The sequence below is a fragment of the Artemia franciscana genome, unplaced genomic scaffold, assembly GCF_032884065.1.
Source record: "Artemia franciscana unplaced genomic scaffold, ASM3288406v1 Scaffold_1231, whole genome shotgun sequence".
NCBI classification, from domain to species: domain Eukaryota; kingdom Metazoa; phylum Arthropoda; class Branchiopoda; order Anostraca; family Artemiidae; genus Artemia; species Artemia franciscana.
In genome coordinates this window covers 108,349-126,358 of record NW_027062767.1, presented here as the reverse complement: position 1 = coordinate 126,358, position 18,010 = coordinate 108,349, and the positions used below count along the sequence as shown (strand labels likewise).

At 38.1% G+C, this 18,010-nt stretch overlaps 1 protein-coding gene across 1 annotated transcript; it reads left to right on the top strand.

Annotated features, from left to right (window-relative positions):
* Window positions 1-5,354: 5,354 nt before the first annotated feature.
* LOC136042395 (importin subunit alpha-like) lies at window positions 5,355-17,979 on the top strand. The gene is made up of 5 exons (XM_065727375.1): window positions 5,355-5,373; window positions 8,248-8,390; window positions 14,373-14,588; window positions 16,889-17,092; window positions 17,926-17,979. Exons 1-5 carry the CDS (start codon window positions 5,355-5,357, stop codon window positions 17,977-17,979), a joined length of 636 nt encoding a protein of 211 aa, XP_065583447.1.
* The last annotated feature ends 31 nt before the right edge of the window (window positions 17,980-18,010 follow it).

The window sequence follows — 18,010 nt, the reverse complement described above, 5'->3', positions numbered from 1 at the left end:
AATAAAAAGCTAACTGTCAAGGACATCTTTATGTAGAATGAACAGGAACTAGACTATTTTTGGTAGTATAGGCAATCTTGCAAATAAATCCAAGTTAAGCTTCACATAGATAACTAAGAAGCTATATTTGACAGTGTCAAAAGAATAGACACTCAAGTCTTGTAGATTAGACCTATGTAGGCTATTCATTAAAACTGCCGTTTCAAGTGCAACCTGGCCAGATAAGTATTTGTTGTTATCTCTTAGTGGTTAAACCCCGATAAAGGAAATCCCATTGGACAAGTAAAAGAACACGGGGTACTTGTGGCATTTCTGGTTACTCAGGAGACTTATCCATGAACCAAAAAGTTGGCAATTCTGATCGATGGCCATAATCATCATCAATTATCATTGGTATTCTGAAACTGTCCATAGCATTGAAAATTCGGAAATATAGGCTAATTTCACTCAAAGAAAAATGGAAAGACCTGAAATTGACCAAATCCCTAGATTGTCTGAAATAGCACTGGAAAAACTCAGGTACTGAGAGTCCTTTGGAAGTATGATTTACAATTAATTGGACCACATAGGCTAAATGGGTAAAATGCTACGTTAGCTACTTTTTACTACTTTGGAAATGGCGAAGGTTCAGAAAATGAAACTTTCAGGGATGAGTCTACAGACAAAAGTTTGCCCTTAGAGGTATTTTGAAGCACCTACCTTCACTCCTTCCTTTAGAGGGCAGTGACTTTTAAAAAACTTTGTGTTATAGAAGTGAAGCATTGCAAAACAGATTTACTTAAGGGGAGTACTACACAATAATTTTCGGTTTCCCAGCCTAGATAGCAAGAAGTAGCTAAAATAGAATTTTAGAACGTCATTGTAAGTATTTAAGAAGATTTTTCGAAGAGAAATTTTTAATTGTAAAATGACTGAAGAACCTACAATGGCAACAGCTGAGAAAACTGCTCAAAGAGTCTATGCCAAAAGACTTGTGGCTGATAGAGAAAGTAAGAAAAGAAAGCATGCCGAGGATTTCTTTTCTCACAGGTGGGACACAGGGACACAACTACAATGGCGCCTAACTCATATGGCGCGAGGACACAGGGAATATAAATGACAAAAATCACACTGTAACATTCTGACTTACCTTTTCTATTCTAGTTGACCTGGGTTCTACAAGCATTGAATAAACGTCTGCTTACGAATCAACCGACTTTTTACATGGTGTCAGAGCCCCTCTAAAAGTCATGGAAGCCAACGTTCCATACCCCACAATGGACTGGTCAAGCGACAACCTCAAAGAGGCATGGTCGAGATTCCAAACACATGCAACCCTCATGTTCCAAGGACCCCTTAGTGGAAAGACTGAAAAAATCCAGTGTGCGTTCTTGCTGATCTGGCTAGGAGAAAAAGGGAGAGACATTTTCAGTACATTTACAATATCTGCTGCAGAAACAGACAAAATTGGAGTATATATATCCAAATTCAGAGAATATTTCAGCCCCCAGTCAAACACAGTGTTCTCAAGATACCTCTTTCACAAAAGAGACCAACGTGATGGTGAAACAATCGATCAGTACATCACAGAATTAAAGTTATTGGCTCGGGAATGTGAATACTCCACAACAGACTTGAAAGAGGAAATGATAAGAGACAGACTTATATGTGGTATCTCCTCAGCGAGAGTCAGAGAGAAGCTCCTACAGGTAGGTTCAAATCTGACCCTGTCACAAGCAGTTACTATATCAAGGGCACATGTAGAAACCCAGGTGCAACTTAGAACTATGTCGCAACCTGGCTCAAGCAGCACCCACGGAGGCCAGGATGCATACATTAAACAAGAAGTTGACTTCATTCGAAAAGGCAAGAAGACGAACCAGAGTGCACAAGCTTATAAACAATGTTACTTCTGTGGCGGAGAATACTCCTCCCTGCACAAATGCCCAGCCAAAGGAAAAGCGTGTAGCAATTGCGACAAGCTAAATCATTTTGCGAAAGTTTGCAAAAGCAACAGAAAAACAGTAAACCTCATAAACAGGAAGCATGTCGAAATGAAGACGATGATCTCTTTATCGATACAGTGAACATTATTGATTCTGTTAACATGGACAAAGGTGAGGACCAATCCTATGTGAAGCTTATGGTGAATGGACAAGCCAGAATCACTTTCAAAATCGACACTGGCGCCCAAGCAAACATCATTCCAGAAAGGAATTTCAAGACCCTCAAGCCAAAGCCTGTAGTACATGAAACGCTACAGATTCTTACTAGTTTTGGCAGCCAGAAAATACATACGCTTGGAGTCTGCAACCTGACATGTACATACACAAACGGCAGCAGTGAAAGTCAGCCCTTCTTCATTGTAAAAGATGCCCCCATGCCAATCCTTGGCTTCGATACTAGCAGGAAACTCAACTTATTCAAGCTGGTCCTCACAGTTGAGAGCTCAAAGGTCCAGAAATCCACTCCATTTGTCGAAGAATTCCAAGACCTCTTCCAAGGTATTGGTCAGCTCGAAGGAAAGTGCCACATTACGCTGAAAGAAGGAGCTGAACCAAAAGCAGTACCAGCTAGACGCGTCCCGATATCCCTCCAAGACAGCTTTAAGAAGGAACTCGATAGGATGGAAAGCCTTGGAGTCATAGAAAAAGTCTCCCACCCCACCGATTGGGTCAACGCTGCAGTTGTAATTGAAAAGCCTGACAAGAGTCTTCGGGTCTGCATCAACCCCCACGACTTGAATATGGCCATCAAACGACCCCATCATCCAACGCCTACATTCGACGAAGCTGTTTTGAAACATTCCGGCGCTAAGTACTTCACAAAACTTGACGCTCGCCATGGATATTGGTCGCTTGAACTTGACGAGGAGTCGTCCGAATTAACAACGTTCAACACACCATATGGCCGATACAAGTTCAAACGGATGCCGTTCGGCCTAATCTCGGCGCAAGACGAATTCCAGCGCCGCATGGAGGAGGCATTTGAAGGTATCAGAGGTTTTTCAGTCATAGTGGATGACATCATCATATCCGGCCGAACCGATGAAGAGCACGATTCTAATGTGCGCAGCGCGCTTATAAGAGCCCGCGAGAAATGCGTGAAGCTCAACCTTCAAAAATGTGTGTTCAAAAGTGATAGCATCCCTTACTTTGGACACATAATATCGGAAGCTGGCATCCATCCAGATCCATGGAAGGTTCGAGCACTAAAGGAAATGCGCATCCCATCGACTAAAGATGAACTTCAGACCGTTTTGGGAATGATGAACTATCTGGCAAGGTATATACCCAATCTTTCCTCACTGAACCAACCACTTCGCAAACTGGCAAACCAGCGAGAGTTCAAGTGGGAAGAAGAGCACAACTCAGCATTCACAAACATCAAAGAATCGATTTGTGACTCATTATCATTCCTTGATCCAACATCAGGAAACATCGAGCTCCAAGTCGATGCTTCGAAGTTCGGCCTTGGGGCTACTATTCTTCAGAACGGAAAAACTGTATCCTTTGCATCGAGATCGCTTAATTGCACCGAGCAAAATTATTCACAGATAGAAAAAGAATTATACGCTATCCTCTTCGGCTGCCTGCATTATCATCAGTACCTGTATGGCCAGAAATTCATCGTTGTGTCCGACCACAAACCTCTGCAAGTCGTCCTAAACCGCCCAATTTCGAAGTCGTCACCTAGGCTACAGCGGATGTTACTGAAAATCCAGCCATATGATTTTACAGTGATATTTCGCCCTGGTAAAGAAATTCCTGTTGCCGACGCCCTATCCCGCTTATATCTCCCTGAAGAGGATACAGAAACGCAAATGGAGATTGAATCGTACGTGCACTCTGTGATGACGCTTCTCCCAATAAGCCCGGACAGGCTTAAAAAGCTTAAAGAAGAGACAGCAGCTGATCATCAATTGGTTGAGCTCACTAAGACTATCCAAAGTGGCTGGCCCGAATCTAAAAGGTCCGTTCCCACAAACATACTCCCATTTTGGAACGTCAGACACGAGTTAACAGTCATAGACCAGATCATATTGAAAGGCGATCTTTTGGTCATTCCAAAAAATTCCCGCAAGAACATCCTAGACCGCATCCATTCATCACACCTGGGAATTGAAAAGACTAAGCAACGAGCTCGCTCTATTGTGCTCTGGCCAGGTATGACAAAGGATGTTGAAGAACATATCAGACACTGCTATGCGTGTACCAAATATCAAAACTCGAATCAAAAGGAGCCGTTGTTACCTCATGATATCCCTCACCTACCTTGGGAGAAGATCGGTTGTGATCTGTTCTACAAGAGTGGAGAATATTACCTCATCACCGTCAACTATTACAGCCGGTTTTTCGAGGTTGATAGAGTCGGTAGCAATGCATACGCCCATCAAATCGTATCATGTTTGAAGAAACAATTTGCGCGGTATGGAATCCCTAGCGTCCTCGTCTCCGATAATGGTCCGCAATTCACATCAGCTCTATTTCAGAAGTTCATAAAAGACTGGGAAATAGCTCACAAGACTTCATTGCCAAACTTTCCGCAGTCAAACGGACTTGCGGAAAGGACAGTACAAACTGCCAAGGATATCCTTACTAAGACTGATCTCACAGGAGACGATTTCGAGTTGGCCATACTCGAATACAGGAACACACCGGTCGATGGACTGGCATCCCCAGCCCAGATGCTGATGAGCAGAAACTTGAGATCAATAGTTCCTTGCACTGGAGAACTACTCTCCCCAAAAATCGTTCATCACGGCGAGTTCGTGCAGAACCGAAAAAAGCAACAATCACGCCAAAGGAAATACCACGACAGGCAGTCAAAAGAACTAAAACCCCTCCAAGTCGGCCAACCAATTCAAGCCCAAATCCAGGGTAAGACATGGCAGTCTGGTACAATCGTGAGAGCAGACAAGCATCCCAGATCATACATAATCGAGACGAATGAAGGAGGAAACTATCGGCGAAACAGGCGTCACATAAAGGTGCTCTGCCATTCAAACAGGTCACCTGATGCTGCTGAAGCCCTGGAAACCCCACATGGTGAATCTAAGGGAAACCCACATGCCGAAGCTCTTACCTCGTCACCCATAACTGCGTTTGCTGCTCTCACCCCTCCACCTAAAACGCCTGATCTAAACTCACGACCGACTTCCCATGATCTTAGTCCAGCATTCCATACGCCAATACCTGTACCAAGCACAAGTCGCACGACCCATGCGGATCTACAGGGTGCTCTGTATTCAACCCGTTCAGGTCGATGCGTAAAGCCTGTAAAGAAACTTAACCTGTAAATGTAAAGAAACCATAGTGTGAGTGTAGTAGAGGTGAACTAGAGAAGTGATCCAAGTGCCTTATCGTATATGAAGTATGTATGAGAGTACGAAAAGTGAGCCAAGCGCCTTCTCGTATTCTAAGAGTTAAGACTGCTAATCGTAGAGGTGAAATAGAGAAGTGACCCAAGTGCCTTATTGTATTATGAAGTATGTATGAGAGAAAGAAAAGTGTTAGAGAAGTGAGTTAAGCGCCTTCTCGTATTCTAAGAGTGAAGACCACTTATCGAAAGAATTGGTATGGTGATGCATGCCTAATTAAAGTGGGGTGGATTGGTTATGGAATAGTGTTATTTGTTGGTAATATATAGTATGGTTTTTGTACCAGCTCACTAGTTTGGAAAGGAGGAAGGATGTAACATTCTGACTTACCTTTTCTATTCTAGTTGACCTGGGTTCTACAAGCATTGAATAAACGTCTGCTTACGAATCAACCGACTTTTTAAAACACCATCAGATTCAGCATATCCGAGAACCCGAATGTAGAAGTTTCAAGCTCCTATCTGCAAAAATTTGGAATTTCGCATTTTCTGCCAGAAGACAGATTACGGATGCGTTTTTTTTTCTGGGGTGATCTTATCGACCCAGTGATCCTAGAATGTCACAAGAGGGCTCATTCTAACGGAAATTAAAATTTCTATTGCCCTTTTTAAGTGACCAAAAATGTGAGGGCACCTAGGCCCCCTCCTACGCTCATTTTTTCCCCAAAGTCACCGGATCAAAATTCTGAGATAGCCCTTTTATTCATCATAATTGAAAAACCTAATAATTTTATCTTTGGGGACGACTTACTCCCCCACACTCCCCGTGGGAGGGGCTGCAAGTTACAAACTTTGACACATATAGTAATGGTTATTCGGAAGTGTACAGACGTCTTCAGGGGGATGTTTTTGGTTTGGGGAGGGCGAGGAGTTGAGTAGGGGCGGGTTACGCGGGAGGATCTCTCCATGGAGGAATTTATCATGGGGGAAGAGAATTTCAATGAAGGGGGCGCAGGATTTTCTAGCATTATTCATAAAACAATGAAAAAATAAATGTGAAAAGTTTTTTCAACTTAAAGTAAGGAGCAGCATTAAAACTTAAAACGAACAGAAATTATTACGCATGTGAGGGGTTCACCTCCACGTAATACCTCGCTCTTTACGCTAAAGAATTTTTAGTGATTTCAACTATATATTCTACGGCCTTTGTGATTTAGGGGTAATCCTTAAGGAATTGAGAGAAAATCTAAGCTTTAATATAAAGAGTGATGTATTGACGAGAGGGTGAACCTCCTCAATTACGTAATAAAAACATACGAATATAGAAGTTGGTTACGTAAGTTAATTCTTAAGCTACGTATATTTTTCACTAATGAAAACGTTCGTAAAAAATTAAAAGTTCTAATTGCCTTTTAAGTAATCAAAAAATTGGAGGGCAACTAGGCCTCCTCCCCCGCTCCTTTTCTTCTTAAAATCCTCGAATTAAAACTATGAGAAAGTCATTCAGCCAAAAAAAAAATGATATGCAAATTTTGTTTTAATTATTTATTTGCGGGAAGCCAAAATCCAAACATGCATTAATTCAAAAACTTTTAGAAATTAAAATTGAAAAAAAATAGTTTTTTTTTAAACTGAAAGTAAGGAGCGACATTAAAACTTAAAACGAACAAAAACTACTCCGGATATGAAAGGGGCTTCTCCTCCTAAAAAAAAAATGATATACAAATTTTGTTTACGACATTAAAAATTAAAACGAACAAAACTACTCCGTATATGAAAGGGGCTTTTCCTCCTCAACGTCCCGCTCTTTACGCTTAAGTTGTTTACTGTTTTAAAAAGTGGAGTTAAGAAAAAGATTCGAACTTTAGCGTAAAGAGTGGGGAGTTGAGGAAAAAAAGCCCCTTTCATATACAGAGTAATTTCTGTTCGTTTTCAGTCTATAGCCATATAGTCAAGTCTTAAACAAAAAGAACTGTCATCGAAACTGCTGGAGTTAGACAAACCCGATGGTATTTTAGAATCTAGCACAACAAGTTATGCTTTGAAACTTTATGAAATTTTTTTTTTTTTAGTCCAAAGATTGACAACTGGTTATTTAACCTGAATGCTAGTATGTTGTGAAACTGTTTTACCTTCATATTTATATTCTTGGGGGACAATTTTGAGATTTTTTTCTTGACATCAGCTTTTTTTCTTGTCTTAAATTACTGGCACAATTTTCTTTGTGAATTCTTGTATAACCTTTGTTACTTAGCCATTCCCTTGAATTTGTCTAAAGTTTTTAATTTTATGTTAAATAAAAAAAACAAGTTTTTTAACTGCAAATAAGGAGCGACATTAAAACTGAAAACGAACAGAAATTATTCCAAATATGAAAGGGGTTGTCCCTCCTCAACGTCTCGCTCTTTACGCTAATTTTTACTTTTTCTCGCAGCTCTACTTTTTAAAACAATAAAAAACTTGATAAAAAAGCGTTAAGTTTATAAATTATAAATTAGTTTATAAATTAAAAGTTTATAAATTAATCTCCATTAAAAGCAATGATTGAAAAGTACTTATTACTTAGTTAGTATGCATATTTTTTTAGTTAATAAAATGTATTCTCCTGATGAGCCCTTGTGTTTGGTTGTTGCCTCTGATTTATTTGTCTTTATTGTTTTTATTGTTTGGTAAATGACGACTTATACTTATTGATGACATGACTGCCTGTCCATGGATTATTCTTTATGGTTGATTGTGTATGGCTATGCTGTTTGACCTATGTGATTGTATGGATGAGTAGGGTTAAGGCCTCATTCAAGTGCTGGTCTATATTAATCACTAATTTAGGAAAACAGTTTTCCCTTTCTCCTTCTATCTCCTTTCTTTTTTTTCTTTTTTTTTGTGTTTGTGCTGTTACATTGACGATTTCTCTTTTCATTATATGTTTGGCTCTGTCGGACATCTCAGGTGTGAGTAAAGACCAAGTTCAGCTTGTTGTAGATGTTGAACTGATACGTCAACGTATTGAGCAACTGAAGGTTGAAGACACTGGTACTATTTTATCTGCACTCCACTGTATTGGCAACATTGTCACTGGAACAGACTCACAGGTAACACCCTCCTACCTTTTTAAGATCAGTGCTAATTAAGCTAAATGTTTGTGAATTTCCTTGGAAGGTTTCTTAAATAAAACATTGAAGCTCTCTTGGAAAGATGCTAGAACTTAGCTCAAAACTAGTACTTTGAACTGGTACCAGGTTTATTAATATACTTGTTTTCTTGATTAATCACCCGTATATTCAGTGATTGTACCTTTTTGTTGAAAGGGGATGCGGGTTGAATTACTTTCCCTGAAAGATTATTGTAGGATTCGTAGGTCTATTTACTAAAAAGTATTTCTAAAAATGCTCTTTTTCAGCCATCTGGTCCCCTTCCTCACAAATATTTTCTACATTAAAGAGGAGGGGACCATTTTGGGAGATAGGGGAGTCGTAACCCTCTTGTTCCCCTAAAATGGAAATTTGTTGAATATTAATTTGTTATCCCTTACCCCTTTCCGCACACTAGCAAAATTGGTTAAACTTTTTTTTTTTTTAGGAAAATGGTTTCGTACTGGTTTTTTCCTTTTGACCTTTATATGATGAATCAAGGATTTGCTTTTTATAACATACACTTAAACGAAGTTTATTAATCTCAGACAGAGAATTTGTTGCATGTGTTCACTCAACTTGAAAAATTCTGATGTTTTGCAGTGTATTTGGCAATTGAGGGAACGCCAGTTCTAGATTGACAATTTCTTTTATAAATTGAAATCAACCCCTTACGTTAGAAGGATTACCTTAGACCTTAGACTTTAGAACCTCCTGAGCCATCAGTAGTCCTATAGCGTTGACAAAGCCTTTCTATTCATCACGAAGCTGTATGGCTGCAGTGATATCTTCCCATTAAATATTTGCCTCTTTCAGTTGCAAATTATACTGATTCTGCAGTTTGTTCTTTGGTCGACCTCGTCTTTGTCTTCCTTCAGGCTGCCACTGATCTATCTCTGAGGGCAGTCTATCTTCGGGCATGCTTATAACATGACACAAATATATCTATGTTCGTTTCTTCATAACTTTAGTCTCTTTGGACTGGTTCGTTTTCAGTTGGATTTCTCTATTAGGAATTTTTGATGCCAACTGATTTAGAGGATCCTTCGAAGGCAAATGTTTTTGAATCCGAGGATACATCTCTCAAGTTGTTGGTTGAGTTTTCAACATTCACTGGCTTACATCAATTTCATCAAATAGCTGGTGTAATCGATCTTTGGCGTCTTTTAGTAGTGTTATATCATCTGCAAAGCTAAGATCTGCAAGTTGCTTGCTGTTAATATTTACTCCATAGCCCATAGACTGTCTGAGTACGTTGTCCATTACAATTGTGAATAAAAGTGGTGATAATACACATCCTTGTTTGACGCCCGTTATGATTTTGAAGTATGATACAAATCCATTTTCTGTTTGTACACAGTATTCTATTTCTTTTTACATGGCGATAATCACTTGTACTATCTTGGGGGGCTATTCCATTGTCTTTGAGGATTTTCCACATAAGATTTCTCGGTCAACCAAACCAAAGGCCTTTTCTAGTTTAATGAAAAGAAGATAAAGCTTTTAGTTCCATTCCTTTGAATCTTCAACCAGCACTCTCAGTCTAAAAATCAGGTCTGCACATGACCTTCCATGCTGAAAGCTGTGTTGTTCATCACGAAGATGTTGGTCCAGTCTCTGTTGTAAGCACTGTTGTATAATAATTGCCCTACGCTTACTAGGTATTGACATTATGATAATGCCTCTCGAGTTGCCACAAACAATTGCGTTGCCATTTTGAAAGAGCTTAGTAATTGTTCCTTTCTTCCAGTCACTGGGTACTCTCTAGTTGCTCCATATCTGAGTCAGCAGCTCAACCCAAACTGTCCTGCAGTCGTGGACTGAAGTTTTTAGTATCTCAGATGTAATGCCATCTACTCCTGGAATTCTTCCGTTCTTCAGCTTTCTGACGGCGGTCATGATTTCTTCTGGAGACGATGGCTCTTCATTGACATCAAGAATCATAAATGGCTTGTCAGGAATTATTATTGGGTCTATTTAGTAGATTGTCGAAGCGGGTTGCCCACCTCTTATCGATCTTCAACGGGTCTGTCAAAAGGACTCCATTCCTCTCCTTTACTAGATTAGTCCTGTTTGGCTTGACTTGTCTTCACAAGTTGTTTTAACAGATTTTTCTGATCATTTTTTGTTGATTTCCGATGTGAAATATCAGCTTCAAACAAAAAAAGCACCAGAAATATCACACCGGATTATCAACAACAAAAAATCTGGACTGTTTAAAGGATAAATTGAATATTATCGATTGGTCTCGTGTATTTGATGCTGAAGACGTAAACTCTGCAATGGCTCATTTCTTCGAAAATTTTAACGCTGCTTTTGACGAGTCATGCCCCAGAGTAAAAACGCGAAAAGGAAAATATAATCAACCCATTCAATCGTGGATATCACCCTCCCTTTTGACCTCAATAAAACAAAAAAACTGTCTTTATAAAAAATTGTTATCATTCCCAAGCGAAGAAAATAAAACAACATTCAAAAAATACAAAAATCTACTTTCAAAAATAATACGTAATGCTAAAACAAATTTTATTTTGATTCTTTTAGAGAAGTAAGTAAGTCACCAAGGAAAACATGGGAGCTAATCAATTCATGCTTAAATCGATCACCAAAAACTTCTAAACCATCAGAAATAAAGGACGCTCATGGTCATATAATTGAAAGGGAGCTAGAAATAGCTAATTACATGAATTTGCATTTCGCATCAATTGGACACTCGGTAGCCAACAAGCTCCAACATAACCTGCCCTATGGTCAATGTGATTATCGTACATACCTTGTAAAGCCTTCTATAAAATCTATGTTTTTAACACCGGTAACAGAGAAAGAGCTTGCCAATATTGGTAAGGTTTTGAAAAATGGGAATTCCCCGGGGATTGATGAATCGTCTACGAACATTGTGAAAGTTGTTGTACCGAGTATTAATAAAGTAATGTGTCATTTGATAAATCTGTCATTTAGATCAGGAACTTTTCCGGATTCATTGAAGAAAGCAAAGGTGATACCACTGTATAAAAGGTCTGACCGGAGTGATTGCACGAATTACAGACCGATATCTATTCTTTCAGGCTTTTCTAAATTAATGGAGCGATGTTTTTATAATCGAGTGTATAATTTCCTTACTTCGAATGATTATTTTTCAAAAAATCAGTATGGGTTTAGAAAGGGACATAGTACGCAGGACGCTATCCTGACAATGGTCCAATTTATTCACGAATGTCTTGATAAAAAAATGATTCCGGCAAGTATTTTTTTGGATCTTGAGAAGGCATTTGACACGATTTGTCACGAAATATTGTTGTTTAAATTAAGCCATGGCGGGATACGAGGACCAGCGCACGATTTTATCGCATCTTACCTAACAGGTCGATCCCAAGTAACAACTATCAATAAAACAGCTTCGGATCCATGCTTATTGCCCAATATTGGTGTTCCTCAGGGTTCAATTCTGGGACCACTGCTCTTCCTAATATACATAAATGACCTTCCATCAGCAACAGAAACCAACAGCCTGAATGTCCTTTTCGCCGATGATACTGGATCAACACTTGCAGGGAAGTCGGAAGATGATGTCAAAGAGAAGCTGCAAATCGTGTTTTCCCAGCTGATTGTATGGCTAAAAGCTAATCTTTTATCATTGAATGCCGCCAAAACGAAATTCATCATTTATAGTAGACTTGGACACAAAGCAAAAGGAATTTCAACTATAATTGATCAGGCTACAGATATTCGAATTCAAAGGGTAACTTCACTCCGGTATCTTGGTATAACTATTGATGAAAATCTATCTTATAAAGAACATTGTAATAGATCACGCGTTAAAATCGCCCAAGGAGTTGGTGTAATGAGGAGGGTTCAGCATTTTTTTCCCTATGAAGTTCTACGACTCATTTATTTTGCCTTGGTGCATTCCCATCTTACGTATTGTCCCCTAATTTATTTGGCAACTTTCAAATATCATATAAAACCGATACAGACTCTTCAAAACCGGGCTCTTCGAATTTTGCAAAGATATTTACCGTCACCTTCTTCCTATCCAAATAAATCTAAAACTGAAACTATATATTTATTAACTAATATTTTGCCTGTTTCAGAATTATTCACTCTTCATTCTTTTTTATTCAAGGTAAAATATAACCACTCAGAACTGCCTCCGTACTTTCGTACGAGAAATTTTTTCCCTGAGCAACCTGACCATGTTTATGAAACCCGTAATAAATGGAGAATGCAGCACCTGAAATTAACCACTGAGAGATCACGGTTCTCGCCATATTTTTCTATCATGGGTTCATGGCATTTTTATCTACCATATATTGACTGCAGTAAATCTCTCCCACATATTAAAAAGCAACTTCATTCTATCCTTATAAATAAATTCAAGAATCAGTAATAAAAAGAAAAAATCTAAAAGTGAATAGTTGTTTGTTTGATATTGATAAGGTGGGCTCATTTTATTTATTTATTTTTTTTTTCAAATAAGTTGCCAGTCATCGGTCACCCTCGCTTGCACACTGTTTTGTTTTGTTTTTCGGATTGATATTTGCCGAGTGTCAGTTGTTTTGTGGGTGGGTTCCTGTCTAGTGGTGAGTCGTGGATTTATTGATATTTATTTTATGCATTTGTTTCTTTTTTCTGTCAAATAGGTGTGCTATATTGTTATACCGGGTCTTTATCAATCGACCTTGTGTCTCCGGCTTGACCCTTTTTTTTATATATTGTGTGTGTTGTACAGAAGTTTAAATAAAATCTTGAATCTTGAAAATCTTCAGTCATCTCTTTGGTTTATCTATAGACTATTTTGAATCTCCCTTCTTTCAATAATAATTCGTGTTCAATAAATTCCCTTTTGTCAGCCCTCGCACTCTTTTTTACTTCTTTTTTCTATTTCCCTTTATGTGTCTTGCAGAACAATCAATTCAGACGTGTCTGAGGCCGACAGGATGGAAAGTTTGGCTTATTTTCTTGCATCGTCTAGTTCCCAGGTGCGTTCGGAAATCCATCTTTCTTTCTTTTTCTTCTTATGGCATATTTTTTCCTCTGTGACTTCTCTGCGTGCTTTTCAGTTTCTCTAATATATTTTCGACATCAATGTTTGGTTCTAAATCCGATTGCAGGGCAACAAATCTATTTGAAAGCTCCAAGTGGAACATTCGTATTGTCGTTCGGTTCTCAACATTGAAGAGTTTGTTTGTTGTCTGGTTATTGCTGTTCTGTATCGCTTTTAACTTTAGATGGATCTTGGCAGCCATGAGGCAATAGTCTGATTATATATCAATGCATCTATAGCTTCTGACATCGAGTAGACTCTTCCGCCACTTGCGTGAGAAGAGGTGATCAATTTGGTTGCGCTTGCGGCCGTCTGGTGAAGTTCATGAGTATCTGTGAATGGTCTTCTCTCTCTCTCTCTCTTTCTCATCGTTGCCTTCTACGCACCAACTAACGAAGCGGACGAAATAGAGAAAGAAAACATTTATGAAACACTACAAAGTGCTGTTGCAGAAATTGTAAGACAAAATAACACATGTGTCATAGGTGATCTTAATGCGAAAGTAGGATCTTGTCACAGTTACTATCCTAAAGTCATGGAAGACATGAAGAAAATGGAGCGCTACATGTCGAGTCCGCCATGAACAAGGACCTTGTCATAGGAAGTACATTTTTTCAAGAGAGAGAGAGAGAGAAAGAGAGAGAGAGAGAGAGAGAGAGAGAGAGAGAGAGAGAGAGAGAGAGAGAGGAGAGAGAGAGGAGAAGAGAGAGAGAGAGAGAGAGAGAGAGGGAAGGAGAGAGAGAGAGAGAGAGAGAGAGAGAGAGAGAGAGAGAGAGAGAGATTTGAACTGTATGTTTTATTTTTATTTAGAGAGAGAGAGAGAGAGAGAGATTTGAACTGTATGTTTTATTTTTATTGACAAAAATTAAGAACAGTTCATTAATATTTACAACTCTTAGACAGATGCTGTGGTGTCTCTAGGAGTTTTAGAAGTATTAGCCTCTTTGTTAAAGCCGTCTGAGATGGATTGTGCCTTCAATTCCTTCATTTTTTGGCCTGATTCGAAGCCAGAAATTCTCAATGAAGCCGCTTTTATTCTTAGTAACATCACAGCGGGAAATGACCGTCATATTCAATCGGTCGTACATTCGGGATGCTTCGACCATCTTGTGAAAGTAAGTCTTCTATCTTAATAATAATTTTTGTTTTACTTGTCAGATCTATTTATAAATGAGACCTATGGCTTGGAAAAAAATTGTTTTACTAAGTTTAATTAGTACATGCAGAATACAAATTCGCTAATATTATAAATAAGTTATTCTTTTTGTTTGCTAAAATAAGTTTGCAAATTTTAAGTATAATGGTTAATACATCAAATTATTTTAAACCTCAACATATATAAGCGAGATTGTTTGAGAAAACAAAATTGTTAGCTGGTTCCTCAGACATTTTTATATTTATGTTACCTAAAAATAGCAGATAAATATATGTAATTATTCCGTTGAGTTGAATGTTCCTATTATTCGTAATATCAAAAAAGAAATGTGAGTCAAGATTATTGAACAGAAAAAAACAGCTAACAAATGAACGTGGATTGAGAGTTTAATATACATACACGGATATTTATTCCCCAAAATCTTAATCATTTTCGCTTTACTAATGCTAAAAAGTTCAAAGTTTTAACATGGGTTTCGTTTACGATGAATGGGGAATTATGCTTTGGTTTTCAGAAGCCACCATATTTTGTGTCTTGTGACTTTACTGAATTACTTTTTGGAATTTCTCGTTGTTTTGGGTTTCATTAGACGGTCATTGCTGATAAGGTCCATGCATACGATTCCCTCAATTCTCCAATTCCGCTTAGATTTAAGAGTGTCGGGACGATGCTGGAAAACTGGAGCTGTTAGCCAAGTTTCAGCTCCATACAGCAGGATTGAACAGACTGAGGCTCTAAGGATCTTTATTTTGGTGGGTCGTTTGATTATTGGCTTCTTCAAATATAGCTCATAATATCGAAGACGGTAGAGACCTTCATGGTTGATTCAGCCGTCCGATGGTATATTAGAACCAAGATAAGCTAATGGTCTGCTATTTAGATTTGGGGTTTTCTAAGAATTCTTCAGTATTATTTATTTGGCCTACTGAATGGTTTACTGTCTGATTTTTAGATGCAAAGTCAGGAATATTATTTGGTGCTTACTATGCATTATTTATTACTTTCCTTCATAAATTCCTGCCACCTTGTGGTTGAAAACGGTTTCTTGTATTGTATGTTACGTTTCATTTTGTATTCTAGTGAGACAATCTACCGCATAGTGATTTGATTTACCACGATTATAGCAGCGGATCCTTTTCTATATGGCTGGGGATTTGCTGTTCCCCACAGGGTCTAAAACGGTTTTTTTATTTCCTGGACATGTCATTATTTCTTCTACCTCTAATGTCTGTAGGAGGAGGATGTAGATGCTCTTAATATTTGTAGTTCCAAGCCGCAAAAGATTCAAGATCGTGGAACCGGTCGACTCATTCCGTAGAAGATGGCCCTTGGGTCTCTTTGCGCATTTTTGCTTCACAACATCTCTCCCCGAATCTCACACGCTTTCTCTCCCTTTCACTTTAACTTCATCTTGGTCTTCTGTACTATTTATTGACATCTGATCAACATTTTAATCGCTTTATCGATTTTTATCTCTATTTCCGCCAAGGTAATAGCCTGCTAAAAATTTTCTGGTTTTCGCGATAATATTATTCTTCGAATCTTTTTAGGTAACCCTCGCGTATGTGTATGTAATTTTACTTTTTGTATTTTTTTGTCGCTTCCACTTCTTTCTAACTGTAAGCCTATCGACCAGCAAATAATATACGTGTATTTGTGAATTCTGGTTGAGACGTTAAACGTATCTACCTTAGTTGTAAGGCTTTTTCAAAGACTCGTTTTGATAAACTTGGTTTTGAAGGGTTCATTTCCTTTGTTTCTCTATCTCTCATTGACTCGAAATTATGTATGTCACTTTCTCTTAGCCTGGCTGCTATGCATCGTTCTTTAGTCTTATCGTCTAATGTTTCCATTAACTTGTCAAAAATTCGATTACAAAAATACTCTTTTGTCTTTTTGGATACTAAAAAGTAAAAAACAACCACCTTTTCCAATAGTAAATACTATCTGTAAGCAATAGATGAATTGCCTAACTTACTGACCTTGCCCTGGCGGCTATGAGTGGGGGGGGGTGCATACAGAGAGAGATAGTTACTGGACCTTTCAAATTTGCTGAGCAAGTGGCTGTCAAAATTTGGATTGTTTTCCAAACTCTTTCAATGCGAAGTGCCTTGACGAATACATTGAGCCCATAGCCTATGACTATTAAATAGCATTTCATCCAAGTTATAAACCTATAGGAAATGGTGCGTCTAATTTTAACTTTATTTTCTTCGTTCATTAGCTACTATTTGTTTTCTAATGCATGTTTTCGTTTAGGTGTTTTACAATGGAAGTATTGATCTAAGGACTCAAGCATTTTGGTGTATATATGACATTATCATTGGGGGGAACCTTGAGAATCTGTGTTCCTTTATATTGAATGGCTCTTTATTCGAAACATTTGCTATACGAGAAATGTTCGAAACCAATGACGAAGAGTTACTTACGACTCTTCTACGACTAATGGAATTTCTACTGAAGGTAATTTGTTCTTTTCTAATAAAGATAATTGTTTACGCCTGATAGTAACTATTAGGGTTCCTGGCCCTGATTATTAATAGAAAACTTTTATTTAAGCTCAATTTAATTTTCTTTTGCGTGTTTACTTTTTTGATGAAAATAAAAAAAAACTAGAAAATCTTAAGAAAAAACTTTAAGAAAGTCTAGGTCTTAAAAACCAGATGACTGCTTTCCGTGGTTACACCGGTCTCTAAAGAAGTCGCTATTTTCAGAAAAAGTCCCTCAAGCCCTTATTTTCCTTGTTTTAGCTAGTCAACACATTGCTTTCTGAATTTTTGGTTTCTGATTGGTTTTTGAAGGGTTATTCATCTCCTTCCTTGTCATCTCTTTCTCATGGTGTGGAGTAGCTTAGTTGCTTATACTGTATTTTCATTTGATTCAAAGTTGAAATGTAGTGTCAGATATATTCTGGAATATTCTGATTAAGGTTAGGTGTGCAGAATGTTTCTGAGAAAGCCTTTACTTTATTGAAATATTAGTTGTAGTATGTTAGAATGCACTCATTTCAAGTTGTATGTGTAGTAGGCCTATCAGCCTTTCTGCAGTCAATGAGGAAAGCATAATTTAGATCTTCAGAAAGATTTCGAGTTTTGTTTAATATGGGTAATTCAAAAGAGCCATGTGACGCCATTACTATTTCAATTTCACCTGAATTCTTTATTGTCCAATTGTAAACTGAAATGGAGCTCTGACGCTTTTTTGTGGATATAGGTTAAAATCAGATTATCGCTTGCCTTAGTGACGATTCATTTTCAATTGCTACCATATTAAACGAAACTGTCATCTTTTTACAGATGAAAACAAATCTTGTGTTCCTGCTGGATCTTTTGGCTCTGCGTAGAGAGTGATGTCAGCCTCGTCCAACGTTTACGATAACAT